The sequence below is a fragment of the Doryrhamphus excisus genome, chromosome 5, assembly GCF_030265055.1.
Source record: "Doryrhamphus excisus isolate RoL2022-K1 chromosome 5, RoL_Dexc_1.0, whole genome shotgun sequence".
In the NCBI taxonomy this organism is placed as follows: Eukaryota; Metazoa; Chordata; class Actinopteri; order Syngnathiformes; family Syngnathidae; genus Doryrhamphus; species Doryrhamphus excisus.
In genome coordinates, this window is record NC_080470.1 from 9,952,730 (window position 1) to 9,979,947 (window position 27,218).

At 40.0% G+C, this 27,218-nt stretch overlaps 1 protein-coding gene across 1 annotated transcript; it reads left to right on the plus strand.

Annotated features, from left to right (window-relative positions):
• Positions 1-1,660: 1,660 nt before the first annotated feature.
• hcn2b (hyperpolarization activated cyclic nucleotide-gated potassium channel 2b) lies at positions 1,661-25,518 on the plus strand. Its single transcript, XM_058073007.1, has 9 exons — positions 1,661-1,672; positions 1,867-2,629; positions 3,079-3,502; positions 7,062-7,223; positions 10,642-10,860; positions 18,412-18,558; positions 20,126-20,366; positions 20,447-20,611; positions 23,254-25,518. Exons 2-9 carry the CDS (start codon positions 1,869-1,871, stop codon positions 24,165-24,167), a joined length of 3,033 nt encoding a protein of 1,010 aa, XP_057928990.1. The 5' UTR covers positions 1,661-1,672; positions 1,867-1,868; the 3' UTR covers positions 24,168-25,518.
• The last annotated feature ends 1,700 nt before the right edge of the window (positions 25,519-27,218 follow it).

Genomic DNA, 27,218 nt, shown 5'->3' on the forward strand with positions numbered 1-27,218 from the left:
TATTGTTTTCATTTTTTATATATTGCTTCAACATATTTGAGTACCTAGTGAAGTACTATAAAAAAGTGTTTTTGTACTATTTTTGTCACCGCAAATGCTTCAGTTAATTAATTAGTCACAATTCATTTTACTGCCAATTTTCCTATAGTTGTCGAATGCATGGTCGATGAAATTATCTTATTAACTCTTTCATTCATTCATTCTTTATTCATTTTCTACCGCTTATCCTCACGAGGGTTGTGGGGTTGCTGGAGCCTATCCCAGCGGTCTTCCGGCGAGAGGCGGGCTACACGCTGGACTGGTCGCCAGCCAATCACAGGGCACATATAGACAAACAACCATTCACACTCACATTCATACCTATGAACAATTTGGAGTCACCAATTAACCTAGCATGTTTTTGGAAACCGGAGTGCCCGGAGAAAACCCACGCATGCACGGGGAGAACATGCAAACTCCACACAGAGATGGCCGAGGGTGGAATTGAACCCTGGTCTCCTAGCTGTGAAGTCTGCCCGCTAACCACTCGATCGCCGTGCAGCCCTCTTAATAACTCCTGTTAAAAAAAACATTGGCATTGACAGCTGTGGCTGTAGACAACCTCCTGATACTGTTTTTACTGGCTGTTGCCATATTTGAAGTACAGTGGAACCCTGCTAATGTCTTTTTTTTTGGCTCTTAAAAAATGCCTGGATTATGATGCATTCTTGAGGCACCACCAAAAGTTGCACTGGCTCACTCCTCCCCTCCAAATCCGCCAGCTCGTTTGATGTTCACAGTCTCCTCTGAGTTTGGATCAGCATTTTCAATAAACGTCACTGTTGTAATTATTACATGAGATTTGCTCCAGAACACTCCTCATTTCTCTTTAATTGCCATTGTTCGCTTGCGACAAACGACGCTAACAAGCTAAATCAGTGATTCTCAATATTTTTTTTGCATATTAAAATTAACATTAAAATTACTGACAGAGTAAATTGCAAATGAACTGGCTTTTTTCGAAAGAAAAAAAATGTTGCTACAGAGAGCTTCCAATATGAATAGATTTATGTGATGTGCTGAGTCTTTAGAGTTTAAGTCAAAGTCAACAAAACTTGACCGGAAGTAATCAAGAAAAAAGTATTGTCAGCTCCTGCACAAAATAGGGAGCTCTCCTCGGCTTTTCCACTGAACGTTGTGTGCTGCAGTAAAATGGGTCCAAACAGAAACGATGGTTAAGCTGAGCAAATGTTCTGTAGTACAGAAGACATTTATCAAAATTATCCCACAGTCGTGAGGGAAGACACTGGGAGGGCTGGAGAGTCATCAAGGCTGGCCTGTTTTAAGGACTCGAAAATGTCAAGCTTATGACTTGGGACCTGACTTGATCTGTGTTTTCTTGACTTGAGACTGACTTGGACTTGCATGTTTTTACTTGAAACTTGATGTACAGACTCGAGACACCGACTTCCTCCCACCTCTACTGGTTTCCCATTAACACCCCATTTTTGCGGTTTAGGCAAATCAACACCCCGGGTGTAATTTTGAGCCCTACCGGCCGGGACCCACCACGTGGTTGCCCCCACTTCCCGGACCAGAAAGGCGTATTTCCAAATGTTATCCACAAGATGGGGCTATTTAGCTAAGTGTGCCTCAACGAGAAGCCACAGGGAACCTTCCAGTGTATTTAATGGTGAGGGAAGAACTTTTTTTATTCCACATTTTCACCAGTTTATTATGTTTTGTGTTTTTATTGAAACTCTGCACGATTAGTTTTCTACATTCATTTGTATATAACTACAATCCAGCTTTGCATGATTTAAGTGTGAGTGTCTGAGTGGACTTCCAGGTGCTGCTTTGTCTGTGTGTCTGTCATTGAGTGATCAGTGATGGACAAGGAGGAGCTCACAGTCCACCAACAGCAGGCGGGACAGGATGATGGGAGCATTGGAGGAGGCACCACCATCATGAAGAGATGTGCGCCAGGAGGCGGGGCAGCCTCCTCCTTTGCGCGCAAAAACTCCAACAACAATGAGCTCTTGCTTCTTCGGGACCACTGCTCAGATTCCTCTCGGTTCTTCCACTGGGATGCTCCACAGGGTGAGAGCTGTGGGGGCTCTGTGCCAGAGGCGGCCGTGCTAGGACGCGAAGCCGGCATGATATGCAACAAGAACGGGGACTGCCGAAGAGAGCCGACCAGCTCCGGGAGCCTCTCCTCCCTCATATCTAGACAGGAGAAGCACGCTGATGGGGAGGTAGAAGGCGCCGAGGGCGGCAAGGCTGCAAGCATGGACGGCTCTGTGGTGTCAGTGGGGTCTCCACCACTGGGGGGCGAGGTCAAGAGCGCCTCGGCGGGGATGGAGAAGAAGGACTCCAGGGTGTCTTTCTCCAACGCGCCTACCGGTAAAGGGCACACCGCGAGTCAGCAGTCCAGGAGCTCCAAAGCGGAGGACGGCTCCCAGATAGTGGCGGATGATGGTGACTCCCATCGGAACCAAACCTACATGCAGAGGCAGTTCACCGCCATGCTGCAGCCAGGGGTCAACAAATTCTCCCTGCGCATGTTCGGCAGCCAGAAGGCGGTGGAGAAGGAGCAAGAGAGGGTCAAGTCTGCGGGGAACTGGATCATCCACCCTTATAGTGACTTCAGGTATACCTAAGACTGTTGGTGTGCATGTGGTGGTATATCGACCAAACTTTTCATATAATGTATTACAATCAATACAAAAAGTATGCACTCCAGAAACATGACCAAAATGTTATAATTTGTTACAAAGATTGAAACAAAAATATGAACTCCACAGTGGATTCTCAGCATATTACAATTTCACCACCGAATGCACTAAAATATGCATTCCTTAAACATGGATAACACAGGGTGCTGAAAATATGTACAATTTGTCACAATTATAGAACTTATAGCAGCAAAAACACCAAAGTATTGCAAGCGGATTACAATTATTTCAAAAACACAAAAAAGCATCCACTCCTTAAACATAGTTCACATGGGATGCTAAAAATATTATCATTTCTTGCCAAAATGCAAATTATTATGTTACAAATGTCAATGTCCTGACATGATTTGAATCTCCATGTTAGGTTTTACTGGGACTTTACCATGCTCATGTTCATGGTGGGAAACCTGATCATCATCCCCGTGGGCATCACCTTCTTCAAGGACGAGACCACCACTCCCTGGATCATCTTCAACGTAGTGTCGGACACCTTTTTCCTCATAGACCTGGTGCTCAACTTCAGGACGGGCATCGTATTCGAGGACAACACCGAGATCATCCTGGACCCCAAGAAGATCAAGAAGAAGTACCTGCAGAGCTGGTTTGTGGTGGACTTTGTCTCCTCCATACCTGTGGATTATATCTTCCTCATCGTGGAGAAGGGTATTGATTCGGAGATGTACAAGACGGCCCGTGCGCTCCGCATTGTTCGATTCACTAAAATCCTCAGCCTGCTGCGCCTGCTCAGACTGTCCAGGCTCATCCGCTACATCCACCAGTGGGAAGAGGTATACACATGTCTATCACTACACACAATTTAGTACAATTAAAGTTAAGCAGGGAAGTATGTGCTCCAACAACATGGTTGACACCGGATGCTGTAATTGTTACATTTTGTCACAAAAATGTCTTTTACAAAGTTTGCTCTCCAGTAACGTGAACCAGATATGAAGAAAAAAAAGTGGAAAAATACTGTGAAGCAGTCTACCTGTGCAATATGGTGCGTTAAAGGACCGTCAAACAAAGTGGGACGAGTCGCTGCCCACAAAAAACACAATAAACATGCAAAACTGTATAATGTAGCTATTTACAAATTCCAAATTGTTTCGTTTTTTTATTATTGCGCTTGAAAGTGTCCCGGTTTGGCCCCGTCCACGGGCCGCTACTGGGTCTCGGAACATTGATCTGGCACCCCTGTCATAGTGTACATGGACCTCATTTGTATTGTTTTGTAGTGGTGTAATGAAAAGCCGACACATTGTAGAAATGGAAGCTAATGAGGCGATAAGCCATATTTATTTATTCCTCCAGCATGTATCTGCATCGTTATGCAACATAAACACAATTAACCCCAACACACTGCGAGTGTGTGTGCTTTGTTTAAACATGAACACACACTAACTGAGCTGCAATGAATGACTGGAACAACCACAGCTCTTTTGATTACTGAGCAGTAATTTGAGCTCAGGGGGAAGCCTAATATACTGTCTGTAGCGCACACGCCAATGACAACAACTACACTGGATCACATCAGATTACTGTGGCTCAGCCCAGATAAGCCCATATTTAATAAAGGTTCATATCAAAAGCAGGTAACGCCACATTTTGGGAGTTGTTTTCTTTTAATTGGAAACACAAATCAATTACAATGGTGTCTTAAAGCCACAGTGAACAGAAAAAAAAGAATAGAGTTAGAAAAGTCATAATTTTTAAAATTTGAATTATGAAAAAACAGATCCGTAGAACAAAGATGTGATACTGTATATATGAGAAAAACATGTGGCCAAATACAAGACAAAAAGTAGTGTTATGAGAATAAAATAAATAAAAATATTTGCACATTCTTAAATAAAAACAAAAACTTTATTGTTACAACAAATATTACAGACAAACATATTTTGCATGAATAAAATTGTGATATTCCGTGACAAAAATGGTAGCATTGTAATATTACAGGAAATTGTAATTGTAATTTTATGAGAATAAATTTGCAATATTTCATGGAAAAAAAAGATTTTCTGAGAATAAATTTGTAAAATAACAATAAAATCCCAATTTCATTACGATGAACCTACAATATTACATGAAAAAAAACAACATCATTTATGAGAATAATATTACATTTAATCAGAAAAAATCAATAGCCTGATAAATGGTAAACAACCAAGTGGCTCGGGCAGCTAGTCCGGGTGCGTCCCGGATGCCTACCTGGTGAGGTGTTGCGGGCAAGGATAACCTGGAGGGATTATGTCTTACAGCTGGTCCAGGAACACCTCCTGGTGGAACCTGGATAAGCGGAAGAAAATGGATGGATATTATTATGTATGCTTATACTGTATATTTTGGGTCTCACAGTGGTGTAATGATTAGCATGTTGGCTACACAGTCAGGAGATCTGGAAGATCTGGGTATCTCATGTGAACATGTGGAGTTTGCATGTTCTCCCCAGGTATGCATGGATTTTCTATGGGTTTTCCTCTTTCCTCTTACAGCTGGCGACCAGTCCAGGGTGTAACTTTGGCAAATACCAAAATTGCAATTATATATGAGTGGAATCAACTTTACATTACTGTATCCATTATGAGCATTATCTTATTTGCTGAGTGGCTAGGGGAAGTCACATGCTTCTCCTGCCATGTAGGGCTATGTCTGGTGTTCCCCTATAAATAGTCACAGGTCTTTTACCGTCATCCAGCAGGTCTGGATGGTGTCGCTTCTCTATAGAATGAATAAAGCAGGGCAAGATTTGATATTTTTTGACGGATAATTTATCATTGTGTGTGTTTAGGGTGCGTCAGAGCAAAGGCAGTGATAGGCATTGTTGGGGATAAATGGAGCAATTTCCGGAATCAGGAAGAAGGCTGTTTGCTCATTGGAGGGTGTGTGTGGTAGCAATAACGTGGTTTCATCAAGTGTCAAAACAGAGTGTAAAGTCAATTTTTGTGTGTATATCCCAGCAGTGTATTGTGACCCAGATAGCTGAGTTGTGACATTGACACATGGCCAGGTGCTGTTCTGTTACAGCAGGAGGTGGAGGTGGTTAGACGGGGGGTGATGGGGGGGTGGCGTTTGTCAAGGAGCGTCATTCATCATGTAAGGGGAATGCCTTCAAATCACAAGGGAGAATGGATCTCCTGTCATATTACTGGACCTTTGGTTCACATGAAAAGTGTAGCCAGGGTCCTCATGGTACCATCTGAAACATTAATTCATTCATTTTCTACCGCTTATCCTCATGGCTGTGCTGGAGCCTGTCCCACCCCTGCACTGGTCGCCAGCCAATCACAGGGCACATATAGACAAACCATTTCCACTCACATTCATACCTATGGACAATTTGGAGTCGCCAATTAACCTAGCATGTTTTTGGAATGTGGGAGGAAACCGGAGTACCCGGAGAAAACCCGGGTAGAACATGCAAAACATATATACGTAACATGCAAACTCCACACAGAGATGCCCAGAACTTGGAATCGAACTTGGGTCTCCTGGCCATGTGGCCTGCGCGCTAACCACTTGCCCGCTGTGCAGCCCAGTCTGGAATAGTCCATGTTTATTTCAAAATAATATTATAAGACAGTTTGTGTTTTCATAAATTTTCTTCTTTGCTTTTACATTTATTACATACAGAAAAACCCTCCACTGGTTGTCTCAACATAATATTAACTGAAGTAGATACACATAAATAAATGAATGCATAAATACAAATAATTTCAGATATTTTAAATAAATTAATGGATAATTTAATCAGTTGTTTCATGCTTTATTTCATACAAATGTATGTATTTTTTCAAGTTTAAGTTTTAAATTTAAATTAGTTAAACTACATTTATTTATTCATTCATCAAATTTAATTACTTCAGATTCAAATTCATTGTGTTGCTTGAAACTTGAATTAATTCATTTTGACTGGAGAAACCAGTTTCCTAATAACTATTTATACCCCATTTCCTGTCCCTGTTTATTATCTCCAAATAGTATTAATAATAAATAAACAAAAACAATTATTTCTCATAATATTTGACATTTTAATTAATCAGCCAATTCGCCAATTCAAATGACTAAAGTTTTTAATCAAATTAATCAATTTTCAAATTGATGTGTAAATGCAGCAAGAGAGTTGTTGGAATTGCACTGCTGTTGATGTGTTCAGGTCAGAATAAAGTTCTAAAAGAGCGTCAGACTTCATGATTGTGGGGACGCTACACTGTGCTTTCGTCTGCCATGATGCATATACATTAATTAGATTTCAAAATGTGAATGTAATACATGAAATCAATCTACTTTGAATGAATGAAAGTATCAGTTGAACTGAGTCTCTTTAATATTGCACTTCTTCCCCAACAGATCTTCCACATGACCTATGACCTTGCTAGCGCTGTGATGCGAATATTCAACCTGATTGCGATGATGCTGCTGTTGTGTCACTGGGACGGCTGTTTGCAGTTTTTGGTGCCCATGCTACAGGACTTCCCCTCTGACTGCTGGGTGTCCCTTAACAAGATGGTGGTCAGTAAACACACCTTGATTCACATTGATAGAACCATAAAAATGTGGAAACACCAATATTTTCATTCATTCATTTTCTACCGCTTTTCCTCACGAGGGTCGCGGGGGTGCTGGAGCCTATCCCAGCTGTCTTTGGGCGACACCCTGGACACCCTGGACTGGTCGCCAGCCAATCACAGGGACATATAGACAAACAACCATTCACACTCACATTCATACCTATGGACAATTTGGAGTCGCCAATTAACCTAGCATGTTTTTGGAATGTGGGAGGAAACCGGAGTACCCAGAGAAAACCCACGGGGAGAACATGCAAACTCCACACAGAGATGGCCGAGGGTGGAATTGAACCCTGGTCTACCAATATTTTGACTTAGGTAAATAACAATAATCATTCCAGATCAATTTCAGACTTGGTCTTTCAAATAAATGTATGTTAATAAGTAACTTTATTAATTCAGAATGATGACTCTATGAGTTTAAATGAGGCTCACTGCTGCACTCATTTGGTCCAACAAGATACTTTGGCACAATTAACGAGCACTCTTAGATGAACATTGGAAAGCACATGGTTTTGCATCTGCATCCAAATCCTAATTAGGGATTTTTTTTTTACACCACAAAATGTTTATTTTCAACTTGGCTACCATTCCTGCTGTTAGTGGATCATCTACTGTTGTTAAAAGTACACATTTGTCATTGGAACCAGTCTGATCACAGCTTGGGTGAGCTTGGGCATTTTAATCTTCCATCTTGGCAGTCAAATTCAATTATCATTATTATTTAATGCATTTTTCTCTCAATGGAAAGACAGCAGTGACAAGCATCTTCATGCTCCCTTATGCCCTACCTCATAGTACTACTACATTTACATTATAGACATGGCTTGACAGGGTTGCACACTAAGCAATACTGTATTTTTTACTTAAGAAAATGTTCAAAAAAGATTGTACAATAAGTAGTAACATATGTTCATTATTGTTTTTTTTGTTCTTTAATTTTCATCGTTTTCAGATTTCTTAGAGTTCTAATTTTAGAAAAGGAATTAAGGACATTTTATGAAAATGTTCTCAAAGAAAAAACGCTGTTTATCATTATTTATTGTTATTATTATTGTAACATATTGGTGGGAATCCACAATTTTGGGTTATTGATGTTATTGATGTAATGCATTCATTACAACAAATATATGACACAATTCGGACATATGGTGGAAGTGTGTATCTATGAAAGTGTATAATTTAGTGCTGATCCAAATTAGGGTGGTTTGACCTTAGTGAAGGTTTGTGCTCATTATGTTTGTGTAGTTGGGCCTTGTTATCAATAGTGTAGACGTTTTCCAGGACACACTTCCCTTTTGTTGCTAAATCCTCCTTTCACGACTGATAAATGGGCCTTTTTAGAAGTATTTTCTTCTATTGTTACTTCCTTTACGTGTCGTAATGGTCAGACCAAACACATAATGGTGATGCAAAATAGACAAAATGTTGAAACATATGAACAAATATGGTGTTTAGATTGACATGACAAGTAGAATTATTGTTTTTTTTTTATGGTGTCATGGCAGAGCAGATGTTTTTTTGGCGAGAGATGCAAGGCCACAGCTTGCGCTATGATTCTAGGCAGCGTAACTGGATACACATGGCTGCACGCTAACAGCAGCCTCAAATGTGCACCTGTGTCATCTCCCCTCCAAAGACACAGTGCTTCTACTTGTACTTTTCTTTTTATGCAAGAGTTCCCCTTTACATGCATTATATACATAACGAGAGTCATTAAAATATGAATGTGTAAATATAATTGGCTGGCGACCAGTCCAGGGTGTACCCTGCTTGTTGCCTGAAGCCAGCTGGGATAGGCTCCAGCACCCCCTGTGTAAATGAATGGATGTGTAAAAAATAAGCATATTATGAAATGTCGATAATTTGGAACTGGTAAGTATTTGGGTTATGAAACGTAATAGGACAACTGCCTGGAGATTGCAACCCTCAAAATGACTGCACTCGTGCCATGCCTCATTATTCTTCTTCTCCTCTACAATATTGTCACCATCTAAAGCCCAATTGCTGCTTCTTAAATAGTGAATCTCAATATAGCTCTTTTATGTCGCTTAACATATTAAAAGTCTACATGGAGCTCTGCCAAGCAATATAAGCTCTCTGTTGTTGGTTTTAGACTGTCAGAGAGGCTCTGCACCTTGTCTCTCGCACACTCACACACACGCAGATACACACACACTGGTATAATCACCCTATAATACATCATCAAGTCCCATACTCCCATTGTGGTGCCATCTAAATGTATTATCTGCAAATTAGCCGTTCGGTGGAGGAAACTGCCAACAAAGTGAACACAAGAGCTTTTATTTCATTAGCAGACTGCTCAGCTCTAAGGAATCTCAGTAATGTCATGTAATGTTTGATAGGAAGAGACAATAAAAAAATAAGTTTTAATCATTGAAGTCGACTAAGTCCCGCTTGTGCCAGACAGGTTTTTCAAACAATCTTTGAAATTTTTCAAATTTGGCAGACATATACTTGTGAGTCCCATGAAGATGTGTACCAAATTTGGCAGTGATTCAGTGAAACACTCAGAAGTTCCAGTTAATGGTTTGAGGAGTGGACTGGGTTCAGGAGTAAGATTTTTTTTACACATACCCATTTTTTATACTGCATAAAGACCAACTTTCCAAATACTGCATTGTCAAGTCAAACCCTTGTCCAAAATAATTTAGATAAGGCAGACAGGAAAAAAAATAAATAAAAAGATATTATTATTCATTCATTCATTTTCTACCGCTTTTCCTCACAAGGGTCGCAGGGGGTGCTGGAGCCTATCCCAGCTGTCTTTGGGCGAGAGGCGGGGTACACCCTGGACTGGTCGCCAGCCAATCACAGGGCACATATAGACAAACAACCATTCACACTCACATTCATACCTATGGACAATTTGGAGTCGCCAATTAACCTAGCATGTTTTTGGAATGTGGGAGGAAACCGGAGTACCCGGAGAAAACCCACGCATGCACGGGGAGAACATGCACACAGACTCCACACAGAGATGGCCAAGGGTGGAATTGAACCATGGTCTCCTAGCTGTGAGGTCTGCGCGCTAACCACTCGACCGCCGTGCCGCCCTAAATTATTGTTATTTATTTTAAATTATTTGTACAAATTACTGTTTACGCTGTACATTGTTGTTCATATTTGATGTAATCTATTTATTCTCCACATTATTATTTATTATTTATTATTACACAGGAGCCAGGCAACGACATTTCGTTGGCAATTTCACTGCTGTGTTATTGTGCAATGACAATAAAGAAAGTCTATGTCTATGTCTACATGTGTGTAAAATGTCATGTATGTATGTTGGGATATGGCATGTAAGGTTAAAACCTACTTGTGTTCCCTTCCAGAACGACACCTGGAGTGAGCTCTACTCCTTCGCCCTCTTCAAGGCCATGAGTCACATGTTGTGTATCGGCTATGGGCGCCAGGCCCCTGAGAGCATGTCTGATATCTGGCTTACCATGCTCAGTATGATCGTAGGAGCCACCTGCTATGCCATGTTCATCGGACATGCCACCGCGCTCATACAGTCTCTGGACTCATCCAGGCGGCAGTACCAAGAGAAGGTAAGGATCCCGCTTTACTTGGGGTTAATCTCCACGAGGACGAGGTTAAGACTGTCTCGTTTGATTTGAGGGTTTCCTCCTTTAATTCCAGAATACTTTGATAGGAACAGCATGCGTTCCATTAATTCTACACCTGTGGAAACAGATCGCTAGGCCTCAACCTGACTTGTCACCTCTCGCGCTGATCAAAGCCCAGCACCCTCCGCCGGCTAAGGTGCCGTCGGCCCATTGATGTTTTTCAGGCTTCCTTAGATCCTGGATAATGTTGAGCAATGTGCACATTAATGCTGACACACACAGCCTGTACACACTAGGATTCTTTGTTGTCTTGCTCCTCGGGCAAACATTGTGATTGATCAGGTTTGGACTCAAACCATAGCTTCACTCCATTTGTCTCGGTGCTGTGGATTTGTGAATTTTGATGAAGTTCTGATGAATCACAAGCTGATGAACCACATATCAAGACCATGTCTTCTCATTGGCCAAGGATAGATAACAACCTTTTTGACATACACTGAAAAAATTTGGAGTGCCATTTACTTGAGAAAAGCTAGATAACAATTTCCACGCACAATTCCTAAGTAAATTTTACTTGGGAAATATTCAAGTAAAATTTACTTCTCAGCAAGGATTATTTTTTTTTATTAAAAATACTCTAACATTACTTGAGATTTACTGTCACAGACACAAAAGTTACTCTCTTTGCTAGTAAATTTAAAGAAAGTTGTAAAATCAATATATTAGTTATGTAAATATTACTTGGTGTCAGTGATTAAATTTACATATAAATGTGAGGATACAAAGTTACACACAATCATCAAGTAAGGCATTAAATAAAGAGTGAGATTTTAGAGTAAAAGAAGTTAAATAATAAATCCTTGTAAAATTCAAATTAATATTTGAGGTAATAATTACAGTGCCAAAAAATCATTTTTTTCAGTGACCATGACAGATGGTAAGACCTCACAGAAGAAACACAAGTCACACAAAAGCAGAATGTTGATGGTAATAAAAATGTAAAATACAACAAAGAAGCATCTTGTAGGACCTCATAAAATGTTTCTCAGGGAATATGTTCTACCACTTTTCCAGGGAGGTGTCCGGGAGGCATTCAAATGAAAGCCACCTACTCTGACTGAGCTCGACCAGGTCACCCTGGCTCCCACCCTTGAACGCCACGCAAACTACATAGCTCCAGGCCCTTACTTTGCCAGCCCCCGCGGGTGGTGAATCAGCAGGGGGGATGATCCCATGTAGCTCATGGGTGAAGGTCTGACTATGAGGCGTTCGCCTACAACCCCTGCCCCCAAGTCTGGCTGCACGGGGAAGACCTGGTATCCAATTTCAGGGAGAGGTTGTGGCATTTCATTGAGCCCTTTTTTTCCGAGTCATTCAACTAGCACAGATTTGCCTTGGGAGACGCTATCAGGGGCATAGAGTCCCCAAATAGGGCACTCAAATACCTCCACCATGTTAAGATGGCGGTTTGCAGAGGAGAGTAAAATTCTCAAAGATTGTTTATTTGCATATCCACTTCTATCTCTGCCCAATAGCCTATAAATAGCTCTGTAATGGACAGTCCTTATTTATAACATGCCCAAATGTGAGTGTATTTTTAAGGGATTTTTTACAAATGGACACTTGATCAACTGCCTTCTGATCTTTGTCATCATTCGCATCTAATTTTACCTAATGTGTCTTGTTTTTATATTCCTTGCACTTTCCTATAATGAACTCGCCTCAAAGTTGGTTCTATTTTCAGGACCAAGCTGTGTCCAAGCACTGCTGCTGGTTAGCAGATACTGTACAACTAAAAACTGTCACTGAATAGTATTGGACCGACGTGGAAGGTGTAAACAAGCCCTGTTTTATTTGGACATTCCCGTTTGTCCAATGTTAAGCATGTTCGAAAGTCCCAATATACCATAAATGAGTGTGACATGTGATACTGCATCATGTCAATAGAATTGATTTATAGTTGTGCTGCAGGCACACGTCTAAAAACAACGTTTGAAAAGAAGTAATTGAGCAAAAAAGGTCCTGCTAGACTGCTTAATTTAACTGTTCTGTCTCCTGTCTACGACAATTGTTTCCTGCTGCCTCTCATTGTTTCCCTGAGCAATTAAATTAAGAATAACACGGCAACATCACTGCCGGCATGAGACATGTTGGAGGCTAGTGTCTAAAAACATAACATTGAAGGTTGGAGTTCGGGTTATTGTTAGGTTTTAGAGTCGGGTTAGAGTTTAGAGTTAGACATAGACATTCTTTATTGTCATTGCACAATAACACAGCAGTGAAATTGCCAACGAAATGTCATTGCCTGGATCACGTGTAATAATAAATAATAATAATAATTTTTTTTTATAAATAAAAATGAATAAATAAGCAAATAAATAAATTATTTATTCATTTATTCATTAGTATTCCTGCTACAATTTCAACAAGAAGACCAAAGAACAGTCCAAGCAAGTCATCAATTTTCTGTGCCGCTTATCCTCATATCCCAGCTGACTTTGGGTGAGAGGCGAGATACATCCAGGACTGGTCGGCAGCCAATCGCAGGGCACATATAGACAAACAACCATTCAGTCTCCAATTAACCTATTTGGAATGTGGGAGTGAAAACCTTACGCATGCACTGGAAGAACATGCAAACTCCACACAGAGGTGCCCGAATGGAAATTCAAACCCAGGTCTTCCCGAACTCCTGATTGTGTGGCCAACATGTTCACCACTCACCACAGTTAAAAGTTAACTGAAATGTTTAGGACAGGAGATAGCTACAATAAGATTTCCTACGATACTTCAATGGATAGCATAATCTTGCTGGTAGAATTCCTTCTTATGGACATTTGCAGCCAAGACATTAAGACACGATTTGCAGCTATTGCAAGAGAAACAAGCCCAAAACAACAGGAAACTTGCAAGCATCTTTACAAAAAAGCAAGTCCAAAGTCACATCTAATAGGCGAATCTGGCAATGCTCACCAAGATGTTTTGTTTATATGTGACGTAACAGGTCAGTTGGAAAAATCTTTTATCAGCGCTGAAAGAAACATAAGCGCCATCGAGTGTTTTGGGAGGCACACAGCGCACGGCCAATAACGGCTGTGGAAAACAGGGACGTCATGCTGAGGTGTGAAAATTGGCGTAAAAATACTAAATCAGTGCAAGGAAATGAAAAGTGTTGGGGTCTAGAAGGGTTTGGTTTGGGCTATATTATATACATATATAGATATGTTATCATTTTTTACCTATAATAAAACTTTCCTTCTCATAAATAGATAGAATATACTAATAGAAACCGATATTATGATTCTTTTCATCAGAATGAAGTTCAAGTGTTTGCTACATGGACATTATGTGAGAAAAATATGACCCTGATCAGGTCTCAGTAATGGTCCAGTGTATTAAGTTGAACGCTCTTAGCGTGTCAAGGTCTATCAATGTGTCCTCTTCACTGTTGGCCTTATGGGGGGAGGGTCACATGTTCCTACATTTCAGCACACCTTTCTAGTCCACCCTTGGGGGAGAATAGTTACATAATAGCCAGTGCCCGGTGTCCATGTGAGATGCCTGCTGGCAGATGGCTCCACACTCAAGGGCGAATTGACAAAACAGGAGGGTAAGGGGAGAGGGTTGAGCACAATGATATGAAGACAACAGCCCCCCCCCCCCCCCCCCCCCATGTGAAGACACAATCATTGTCTTTGCTGCTCAGCTGTGTAACCCTAGACCAGTGCTTCTGGATACCCCCCTGGGGGGACGCAAGAAGCTTTCATTTCAATGCAGACCTACCAACATGTACAAATTTATAGTACTCAACATGAATTTCTTGTTGCATTTTCCTGCCTTGTGTACAGTACAGATAAATCAATAAATATCAAGTATTTACAGTTATGGTAGTGATTTTATTAACATTATTAAAGTATTTTAATTACTATGATGTTCAGACCAGTCCAGGGTGTACCCCGCTTTTTGGCGGAAGTCAGCTGGAATAGTCTCCAGCATACCCTGCAACTCTAGAAATATAGAAAATGGATGGAATATTATGTTTACAAATTTCAGTCAAAATACAAAGTAGGGATGTCCGATATTGGCTTTTTTGCCGAAAACTGATATTGTCCAACTCTTAATTTCCGATACCGATATCAGCCGATACTGATACCAATATGTGTAACATGACATACTGTATCTCCTTTGGTGGAATAAACACAAAGGTGTTGTATACAGCATTTTTTTATTATCCATTTTCATGATCATGAAAAAGGGCGGCACGGCGACCGAGTGGTTAGCGCGCAGGCCCCACAGTTAGGAGACCTGAGTTCAATTCCACCCTCGGCCATCTCTGTGTGGAGTTTGCATGTTCTCCCCGTGCATGCGTGGGTTTTCTCCAGGTACTCCGGTTTCCTCCCACATTCCAAAAACATGCTAGGTTAATTGGTGACTCCAAATTGTCCATAGGTATGAATGTGAGTGTGAATGGTTGTTTGTCTATATGTGCCCTGTGCTTGCCTGGGTGTACCCCACCTCTCGCTCAAAGACAGCTGGGATAGGCTCCAGCACCCCCGCAATCCTCATGAGGAAAAGCGGTAGAAAATGAATGAAGCATAATACCGATATACCGATATCAATCGATATCACATTTTTATGTTGATGTTTTTATGTTTTCGTCTTTTTAAGTAGCGGGTCAAACACTGTTTAAGCACCAAAATACTGAAGGATACCCGAAACCCAGCTGTTATTACTTCCTCAGCGGACGCTCTTGGAGTAGCGGCTGACTTTTGAGTGACATATTTCGCTATAATCTCAGTCTAATGCTGCAGAAATCACAAAGTCAATAAAACTTCAACAAGGGGAAGGTGACGGGAGCTCAGCCAGGGTGAGCCGGATGTCATTTGGTTTTAATTGAGAGCGTCACACGCTAACTCCCCCGGCCTGCAAACACTTAATAGAGGCTGCCTAGTTTATCCTTCTGCAAACTTCTTGCAAACGTCTTGTTTGTTTAGTGAGTTGGTAAAGAATGAACACAATAAAAATAAGAACAGTTAAAAAAAGACTTGATATTTGATACTGATGTATGATGAATCTAATTACCTGATGTGTATGTTTTGTGAGAGTTGTAACAATATCCCTTTTTCTGTGTAAAAGGCACCTGTGCAGAAATGCCAGAACATCTGTTAGGGCCATGATGCAACAATTTTGTGGCATCTCTGTGTGAAAGACACACACATTTGAGACTTTTTGATGCGGCTCAGCAACAACAAGTAAAAGGATGCATGAAAGATTTTATTTATTTGTGTCCTTCCCTGAGTGCTGTTGGACAGGAGACGCTGTCCCTTGACCCTCTCCTTGGAAAATACCACTCATGCAATTGACAGTTGAATCCACTGAGGCATGACTCACTCTGTATGATACACTGAGTGAGAGATAAGGCTGCCCTCTGAGCGAAACCTTATAAATGTACACATTCTTCACCATATACAGTAATGATTTCATTATGGCTCCTTCTATGGATGTTTATTCCACATTCATTTGACATGATTAGTAGAAAAGGAAGGATGTACTGTTCAAATGTCATGTGAATGGAGAATAATTGAAAGCCTTGTGCTGTGGTTGACACACTGCAGTGCTGTGCCGTTCCTAAAGCATCAAACATGACATACTGCAGTCTCTTTTATTAGTACATGCTTACATATTTATTGTCTTGTAACATACATCCATGTTCTTTGGAAGTAAGACATGGAATACGCATGCAGGTTCTTTTAGTCATAAAAATTTCAATGACTTTTCTGGTAGCAGTATTTACTAATCTGGTAGTGCAATTGATTCCATATAAATAAAACATGTAAAACCATATTTGTCCTCTTGAAAGTCAACTCAATAAATATTTAAATACTGTTTCCATGGCAATAAAATAGAAGATGTAAAGGGCAGTTGGAGCTAAGCCAGACACTAACAACAAAGTAGTTTATTTTTACTCAAGAGGGGAGAGCTTCAAGCAGCAGCGTGACAAAAATTGACAACAGATGTTTTTAAATTGACCAGGGTGTACCTCGCCTCTCGCACGAAGACAGCTGGGATAGGCTCCAGCATATCCGTGAGTCTCATGAGGATAAGCGGTATTGAAAATGGATGGATGGGCGCTCTCTTTAGAACAGGGGTCTCAAACTAAATTTACCTGGGGGCCACTGGAGCTAGGGTCTGGGCAAGGCTGGGCTGCATCAGGTTTTCCAAAAAAAAAAAACGCATTTCTTAAAAACAGAAAAATATACAAACTTTTTCAGTGCTTTGGTTCCGATTTTCTACAATAAAGGCTCTGATAAAACATTCCACTGTTCTCAAATATCTTAATTTTTATTTTTCTGCACAAATTCAGATGAAAAATAAATAAACAAATCAAGAATAAAGAAAATCAATCAATCAGTAACAAATAAATATAATAATAATAATAAATCTGCAAATAATAAAAACTTAAGAAACCACATATAGTTGGTGGGTAGACAAATTCTTTTTTTCAGATTAAAATTAACAAAGCATTATTAGAGCCCTGTAGACATGACAAAACACGACTGTAGTCACATTTATACTCTTTTTATTTACAACATATTGCGCAACTGCAGGGCCTTGAGACACATGCTAACTCGCAAACTAGAGAGCTAGCGACCTAAACGGTAGCCTTCAAGTTATTTCCTTTAAACTTAAATAGCCAAAAACTTACCACTTCCACACGGATAGGGAGGATAACTATTAACAGTTATTTAACCTTTAACATGAACATTAATCAAACGTTATAATTTTTTCTGGGTACATGATACCATACAGCATCCATATCAAACTTGCGCGGGCCGCACTAACATTAAACTTTCATATCAAGGCGGGGGCCTCAAACTAGTGTCCTGTGGGCCACATTTGGCCCGCGGGCCGCGTGTTTGAGACCCCTGTTTTAGAACTTGTATAAAAGAGTAAGAAGTGTGTCATGTTTCACATTAGGATTGTGGATGATGGACACGTGTATCTTGGTTAATGTACAGATTAGTACATAGAACATTGTGGTGATTTACAGTTGAAATACATGTGTTCCATTACATGATTGTTAGCTCCCTTTTTTGGAACGTGTATAAAAGAGTAAGAGGTGTGATCATGTTTCACATTAGGATTGTGAATGATGGACAAAATTCCAAAAATGTGCACTTTTCCTTTAAAGCCTCCATGTGAAAAGAAAACACGTTTAAATCTTGTTAACCTAACTTAAAAAACAAAATAAAAACATTGTTAAATCCTGCTGAAACAAATTGATGAACAACAAGAAAAGAACAGTCAGTGTCGTTCATCAGGACCAGAAAGCCTCTCAGCAGACTCATCTTTCAGCTCCCTGCTTGGAGATATAAACGGGCTGCTCATGTGGAGCCATGTTTCTTCTCTCCTCTCTTTTTGGTATCACTTTCTAATGTATTTTTACCTCAGCTATCAACTGATATGTGACACAGGCGTCCCCGCTGTAAAAGTGTGTTCATCATATCTCCTCTTCCTCCATGTCTACCTCAGTACAAACAAGTGGAGCAGTACATGTCATTCCACAAGCTGCCTGCAGACTTCCGGCAGAAGATACACGACTACTATGAGCACAGATACCAGGGCAAGATGTTTGATGAGGAGAGCATCCTGGAAGAGCTTAATGAGCCTCTAAGAGAGGTACTCTCTCTCACACACACACACACACACACACACACACACACACACACACACACACTGCAAGTCATTATAACATGCAGTCTTTAGATGCTGGCAAGCTGCTTAAATATTTATTATGTGTTTGTACCTACTGTCATTTGATGTGTTGATTGTGTTTCCTATAATTAAGGCTGTCTATTTAAAGGTTTGATATATTCACCTTAAATATTTACCTTAAAGCAGAAATTGTTTTTTTTTTTTATCACAGGCTCATAATACCTGTAAGCTCATAAAACCTTAAAACATGACATTTAAAAATCATTTTTTTAAATTACTTCCTGTAGATGGCGTCCTCCTGTACGATTGCATTATTGAAATCTTTCCAATGATTCCTCATTGACCTCTGAAACATCTCATACTGTTAATTTCATCCTGAATTCTCTGTTTTAATCCATCCAGAGTTGTTGGTCTTGTCCTTAATCTCTGCGCAGCTGTCAAACTATCATCGTTTTCATGAAACATTTTCAAAGCTAATGCACGCTTTTGCCCATTCCACGGATTCATGGTTACTAAAATGTTGACTTGCTCAAGTGAGACAAAAGCAGTTTCTAAGGTTAAAAAGAAAATCCCATATATGTACAAAACCTTTAAATAAACAGACTTAATTATAAGAAACATAACACATGAAGTGACAGTAGGTGCAAATAGATCATATATAATTTTACAGGGAAAAAAAATCACATTCATGAATGTAATATTTTTGTAATATTTTTGCAATTGGAGTAAATAATAATAAAAAAGGCACAGTTTTAGTTGAATGAAGTTGAATGAAGTTTAGGAGAAAAATGAAATTATGAGAAAATGTCTTAATTTTATGAGAATAAAGTCACAGTACAGAAAAGGTTTACAAGTTGCACTTTTTTCACGTTTGTAGAATAAATGCTTAAAGTCATATTTGCATGAGAAAAATTAATTTTACACAAAAAAGTAATTTACCTATACATGCATACTTTTATGTTAAAAAGTCAAATAATGTGAAAAAATGTTATGAATTTCACAATTATTCATTCATTTTCTATACCGCTTATTCTCACTAGGGTTGTGGGGGTATGCTGGAGCCTATCCCAGCTGACTTCAGGCCAGAGGCGGGGTACACCCTGGACTGGTCGCCAGCCAATCACAGGGCACATAGAATAAAATAATAATGAAGGAAAAACATGAGATATTAATGAGAAAAAAAGCAATAATTTTACATGAATAAAGTGGTGAATTAACAATACAAAAGTCATAATTTTCCTAGAGTAAAGTTGTAATATTACAAGAAAAAAAAGATTAAATGGTTACCATTTATTGGAATAAAGTAGTTTTTGTTTCTTTCTGCTTTTTTTTCTGATTCTTAATTTGATGAGGATAAAGTTGCAATGCTGCAGACAAAACTTGCAAACAAAAAAAATGAATCAATAATAATAATAGAAAGAAGTGGTAAAATGACAGAAAAAAAGAAAATTTTGTGGCATAAAATTGTAATTTAATAGAATTCAAATGTACTATATCATAAATGCTTACAATCAAACTGGATTGCCGACAGGAAATCGTCAACTTCAACTGCCGCAAGCTGGTGGCATCAATGCCGCTGTTTGCCAACGCTGACCCCAACTTCGTCACGGCCATGCTGACCAAGTTGAGGTTCGAGGTCTTCCAGCCGAGCGACTACATCGTGCGAGAGGGCACCATTGGCAAGAAGATGTATTTCATCCAACACGGCGTGGTCACCGTCTTGACCAAAGGCAGTGTGGGCATGAAGCTGATTGACGGCTCCTACTTTGGAGGTAGATGATGGACACAGACACTGTATTGGTCCACACTGTGTTAGCGTTTACCCACCATCTCTCCTGTGGTGTTTCTCCAGAGATCTGTCTATTGACTCGAGGCCGACGGACGGCCAGTGTGCGATCAGACACCTACTGCCGTTTGTACTCGCTCTCTGTGGACAATTTCAATGAAGTTCTGGAGGAGTATCCCATGATGAGGCGAGCCTTTGAGACCGTCGCCATTGACAGACTGGACAGGATAGGTGAGACAACCACTGAAATCGTAACGCTGGTTACTTTTTAAATGTTCCTCTGTTTTGTTGTTTTTTGTCACACAATTGTGGAAACACCACCCTCGGCCATCTCTGTGTGGAGTTTGCATGTTCTCGTGCATGCGTGGGTTTTCTCCGGGTACTCCGATTTCCTCCCACATTCCAAAAACATGCTAGGTTAATTGGCGACTCCAAATTGTCCATAGGTATGAATGTGAGTGTGAATGGTTGTTTGTCTATATGTGCCCTGTGATTGGCTGGCCACCAGTCCAGGGTGTACCCCGCCTCTCGCCCAAAGACAGCTGGGATAGGCTCCAGCACCCCCGCGACCCTTGTGAGGATAAGCAGTATAGAAGCGGTAGAAAATGAATGAATGAATTGTGGAAACAGTTGGGATGTTTTGCTTCAGATTGAAGCATAGAAACGTGTCTTATGAAGAATATTCCCAAAGATGAAGCCACACCAAGAGAGCCTTCAAAAAAAAAAAAAAGCCTTCACAAGATGAAACGAAGCATAAAGAAGCACAGCGCAACTGACAGCTATGATGAATAAGGGTGTGTGATGGAGGCCAGCTTAGATGTTGCACATCAACGGAATACTCTTTCAGTATACTGTATCTGATGTAGAAGTCATTCATGATGTTTCTTCCCAATGCTGACCCCCATTCTTCACATATTTACAAAAGCCCGGTATTGACTGGCCTCCCATCAGTTGCCATAGCAGCCACATTCCACAAATGAGAAGCAGCGGGTCAGCTGGCATATTTGGACGATGTGTTTAACAAGCTAATCAACCAAGCACACTCCACAAAAGATAATCATTCACCATGCCTTCTATTGTTAGTGGGTTGATCCATATCAAACAGATGCTGTGCTGGGAATACAAAATATGAATAGAAAGACAAATAATGACACAATCAATCAATGCTTCCCACCAAAACGATGTTTCCCCTCTCTTTTTCTGTGTTAAATCTTTGGCCAGTGACACGCTTCAGAGGTTCCACTGTGACTATGAATGCTTATTTAGGATCCATACATATATGCATCCCTCTCATGTTCTTTGTTCTCCTACTACAATGAATTAACCCCAGAAGCTCATTGTGTCCAACCTTTATGACACAGCTATCCTCATGAATGCTGGAGATAATGCAGTATAATTAATGGCGTACCAGAACAAGATAAGAGGTAGTGCTCCTTACTCAAAACTGGTAAGATATTAATGAAAAGTTACCCTATAGAGAATAAACAAAGGCCGTGGGGATGATATTCTTTGGAATGACCAGCAGGGGGATGAGCTTAGCAATGGTACATTACAGGTTGCTGCTGAGCTAACTTCAATTGTGTTTAAAGGCGAAATGAATTGGTTTTTAGGTCCAGTAGTGAGGGTGTAAAGACCAAAGGTGGGAGCAGGTTGTTGTTTTCGAAGTTAAGTCTCAGTCCATGCCAGTCCATGCCAGTCCATGCCAGTCCATGCCAGTCCATGCCAGTCCAAGTCAAATTGGAACTCGGTAGGATAGAGAGAGATAGAGAGAGAGATAGAGAGAGAGATAGAGAGAGAGATAGAGAGAGAGAGGTAGAGAGCGAGATAGAGAGAGAGAGCGAGAAAAGAGAGAGATAGATAGAGAGAGAGCGATAGAGAGAGATAGGGGTAGAGAGCGAGATGGAGAGATAGAGAGAGAGAGAGAGAGAGAGATAGATAGAGAGAGAGAGCGAGATAGAGAGATAGATAGAGAGAGAGATAAAGATAGAGAGAGATAGAGAGAGAGATAGAGAGAGATATATAGAGAGAGATAGAGCGAGAGATATAGAGAGAGATAGAGAGAGAGATAGAGAGAGATAGAGAGAGATAGAGAGAGAGAGGTAGAGAGCGAGCTAGAGAGAGAGAGAGAAAAGAGAGAGAGATAGAGAGAGTGAGAGAGAGAGATATGGGTAGAGAGCGAGAGAGAGAGAGAGAGAAAAAAGAGATAGACAGATAGATAGATAGATAGATAGATAGATAGATAGATAGATAGAGCGATAGAGAGAGAGATAGAGAGAGATAGAGAGATAGAGAGAGAGAGAGATAAAGATAGAGAGAGAGATAGAGAGAGAGATAAAGATAGAGAGAGAGATAGAGAGAGAGAGATAGAGAGGGATAAAGATAGAGAGAGAGATAGAGAGAGAGAGATAGAGAGAGAGATAAAAATAGAGAGAGATAGAGGGAGAGATAGAGAGAGAGAGAGAGAGAGATAATAACAATAAATTTATATAAATAAATTTATATCATTATATAAATAAATTAAATAATTATAAATAAATAATTATATAAATAAATAACAATAATTTTAAGTTTTGGTTGTGCATGTGGGCAGGTAGAGGCGTATTTGGCATTAAGCAGTCTGATGACTGACGAGCATTGGTGGAAGATTTGAGACAGATTGGTTGAAAAAGATGGCCACCGTCAAGCAAAATGCAGGATGGGACTAATTGGCAATAAGTCATTGATCATTTGTATAATGATTATAAAACTGCAGATATCAGTATTACATGTACTGTATGCTAGCAGCCTTTCAAAGCATTGTAAACAACAGATTGGCGTCTCCAGAAATGTCATTTAAAGACATGCCTGTTCCCACTTTTCCCGTCTCATTCCAGGCAAGAAGAATTCCGTCCTGATGCACAAAGTCCAACACGATCTAAATTCGGGGGTGTTCAACAACCGTGAGAACGAGATGATCCAGGAGATTGTTAAATACGATCGAGAGATGGTTCAGCAGGTGGACGTACCACGACCGCAGCCTCCACTTTCCATAACACCCCCTCTCCTACCGGGATCCTCTCTGCAGCCACCAAATTCTGCAATTGCCACCCTGCAGCAGGCTGTCGCCATGAACCTTTGCCCGCAAGTGCAAGCCAAGTCTCCCAGGATGGTCAGGAAATTCCAGGTGATGCAAAACCTATCAAGCTCAGCATCGGCATCACCATTGCAGTCTCAGCTCCTTAGTTCGGGTGCCTTTGCTCCAGTCCTTTCCAGCCCTACTGTGCAGAGCCCCCGTGCAGTCGGAGGTCGTTCCTCCCCTTACGGATCCAGTTCGCTAGCTGGTCCCACCACAGGCTCCCAGCTGTCTTTGGTTCAGCAGCACATCCCGAGCCCCGTGCATCGGCCAAGCACGTATAAGAGCACCCATTCCTTGCCGATTGAGAGTCTAAGCCAGGATTCCAGGGCACTATCGGCCTCTCAACCCTCACTGCCACACGAAGGGATGAACCTAGGAGCTCCCAGTCCTCCACAATCCACACGAGTATCCTCTACTTCCATTGGACCAACTCAGACCCCATCAGGTCATGTCGGTGTCCGCAGTGCGATACCCCACAGGATTGTGTTGCCCCATCGGATGTCTGTAGGAGCCTTACCTGTAGCAGCCACGCCCAGCTCCACACAGGGATTCGGGTTTACAGGGTTTACATTACGTTCTGGGGAGTCGCTACTACCTGAGAAGGACCCCATTGAGAGCCTTCCTGAGACAGAGCAGATTAAAGTCCGATCCAGATTGCCCTCAAACTTGTGAGTCCATGAAGGGCTTGACATCAGTAACGAGAGCTGCTCTCGTTCTTGCAGATTGTCCAGCTGGACAAGGTGAATGTATAGCAGGAGAGTAGATCCCAGTGGGTTTTAATGTACTATCGAATATACTACATTGAGTTGTTTCTACTCAGAGAACATTAGAAGCAGAGTAGCATCTTCCCAAATTTGCCTCCTTTCTGTACTGTAGTTCACAATGTATGCCTAACGACTACACTTTGTATTATAGTGGTCTAGAATAATAGCAGGAACCTGCTTCTGATGTCTCTAGCTTTAAACACCATCGTACCGTAGGGACGTGTCTCCTTAGCATACCTACAGGTAGGTCCATCCTCTACGCTGTTCACATGTAAGTGATTCATCAACCCAGACTGCCATGAAAATAGTTAGAAACTGCAATTTCCTTTTCCATTTTTGGCTTCATTTACAGGACTTCTCCCAGATTACATCATATAATTCGGAAATTGACCAAAGCTTCAAGACATCAATGTATCTGTAAACGAACTCGCCTTCAAAGCAACCCAACATCAAGTTCTCATTTACAACAGTTTTGTTTTTATTTCTTGATAATATTATACCAATGCAGTTAATAAAGGTTTTATGATGGAGCAGTTCTCTTATTTGCTATGTACAAAATTGTTTTGTTTCGACATCTCAACAAACCTTAACCTTAGAAGACTATTTGAGTCCAGACTACACCAATTACATACATCATAACAAAAGTGTTAACAAATCTTGATGTTAATGCACAAGTTCCATGTAAAGCAGGGGTCTCAAACTCGATTTACCCGGGGGCCACTGGAGCTAGGGTCTGGGCAAGGCTGGGCCGCATCAGGTTTTCCAAAAAAAAAAAGCATTTATTAAAAACAGAAAAATATACAAACTTTTATACAAACTCTGCTTTGGTTCCGATTTTCTACAATAAAAGCGCTGATAAAACATTCCACTGTTCTCAAATATCTTAATTTTTTATTTTTCTGCACAAAATAAGATGAAAAATAAATAAACAAATCAAGAATTAAGAAAATCAATCAGTAATAAATAAATATAATAATAATAATAAAACGGCAAATAATAAAAACTTAAGAAACCACATATAGTTGGTGGGTAGACAAATTATTCTTTTCAGATTAAAATGAACAAAGCATTATTAGAGCCCTGTAGAAATGACAAAACACGACTATAGTCACATTTATACTCTTTTTATTTACAAATATTGCGCAACTGCAGGGTCTTGAGACACATGCTAACTCGCAAACTAGAGATCTAGCGACCTAAATGGTACCCTCCAAGTTATTTCCTTTAAACGTAAATAGCCCAAAACTTACCACTTCCACACGGATAAGGAGGATAACTATTAACAGTTATTTAACCTTTAACATGAACATTAATCAAACGTAATAATTTTTTCTGGGTACATGATACCATACAGCATCCATATCAAACTTGCGCGGGCCGTACTAACATTAAACTTTCATATCAAGGCGGGGGCCTCAAACTAGTGTCCTGCGGGCCACATTTGGGCCACGGGTCGCGTGTTTGAGACCCCTGATGTAAAGGCTCATGTAGATAGACATTAGTTTACTAGAGTTACTGATCACTCAGGTCTGAGTCTTTGAAGGCCCACAGATGTATTGTATACGTAGTTTACATAATACTGTTTGACGATATTTCCTGCACCTACGTTTTTAAGGTTTTATTTCCTCCTTTATTTCCTCAGTCCAAAGCAGAGCTAAAAGGTCAGTAAATATTGGAATTCAATCAGTAGGCTGGTCTGGAAATGTTTGCTGGAATTGCAAATAGGCAATGGCCAATGTATCAGACAGTTTCTCAGAGGAGCTCCAGTCTGTCCTATTGGTATGGAGGAGCATTAGGGCTACACTGACAGGACACCAGTGGTAATATTACAACAATACTGGCCAGATGTTACTACTAAGTTGCATTTTCAATAATTAAATGCCAAAATTATAATCATTAAATATTTGTTAAATACACGTTTGTGCTAGTATAAAGTACTAATTTTCTCACTCTTGTTAAAATTGTAAAAAATATTTAGAGTTTATTATTTTAAAAAATTTCAGAAAACTACAACCTATTCTTGGAAAATTATGACTTCTTATAATATTAAGACTTTAGAGCTCCCCCCCCCCTCTTTATTCTTTTACTTTTGCCTTTCTTTCTCACAATATTTTGACATCATTGTTGTAAAATCAGAACTCACTTTTCTGTAATATTACAACATATTTCTTGGAAAATTGCAACCGTTTTTTCTGAGCTTTTTATAAGCTTTATTCTATAAAATCAGGTCATCTTTTTCTCTTTTTTGTTGCAAAATCATGACTAAAAATTATTTATTTTCTTGTAATAGTCATAATTTTATTCTTGGAAAATTTCATTCAAAAACAACTTTATTCAGATTTTATTTTGATTTAATTGTCAATTTAAATTGACAATTATCAATTAAAACCTAAAAAAAATAAATACAATTGCAACTTCTTACAATTTTTTGGGTACAATATTAATAATACCACTTTACATATTTTTCCTTATAATTTTATGATGCCATTTTTATATATATTTTTTCTTTTCAGTGTGGCTTGAATACTCATTGAACACCATTATAACAATAATCCTAATTTTAGATCATTAAGATGGATGTTTCTAACACCAACAGTATAGCATACTTTTGATTTCTAATGTGAAGTTAAAGTGGAAATCTCTCACCATTTGTAGTCTATTGTAATTTAGCCATTAGAAAACACTGCCTGTTCATTTCAGCCAATCTTAAAGCTGTTAAAATGTAAAACGATTCTAAGACTGCATCATAAAAATGTAAATCCACTATAAGTCATTTTCCTATCACTGGCACTTTGGCCAAATGCCTTGACTGTAAACACAGAATCAGCTCTGTATGCGCTATATAGTCATTAATGACCCCTATCATCGGGTGGGACGCCAACCTTTTTTCTCTGGGATCTGACATTCCATTCACCTCATCTCCCTAATGCCTCCGCCATTCCTGACTAATGAGAGTGGA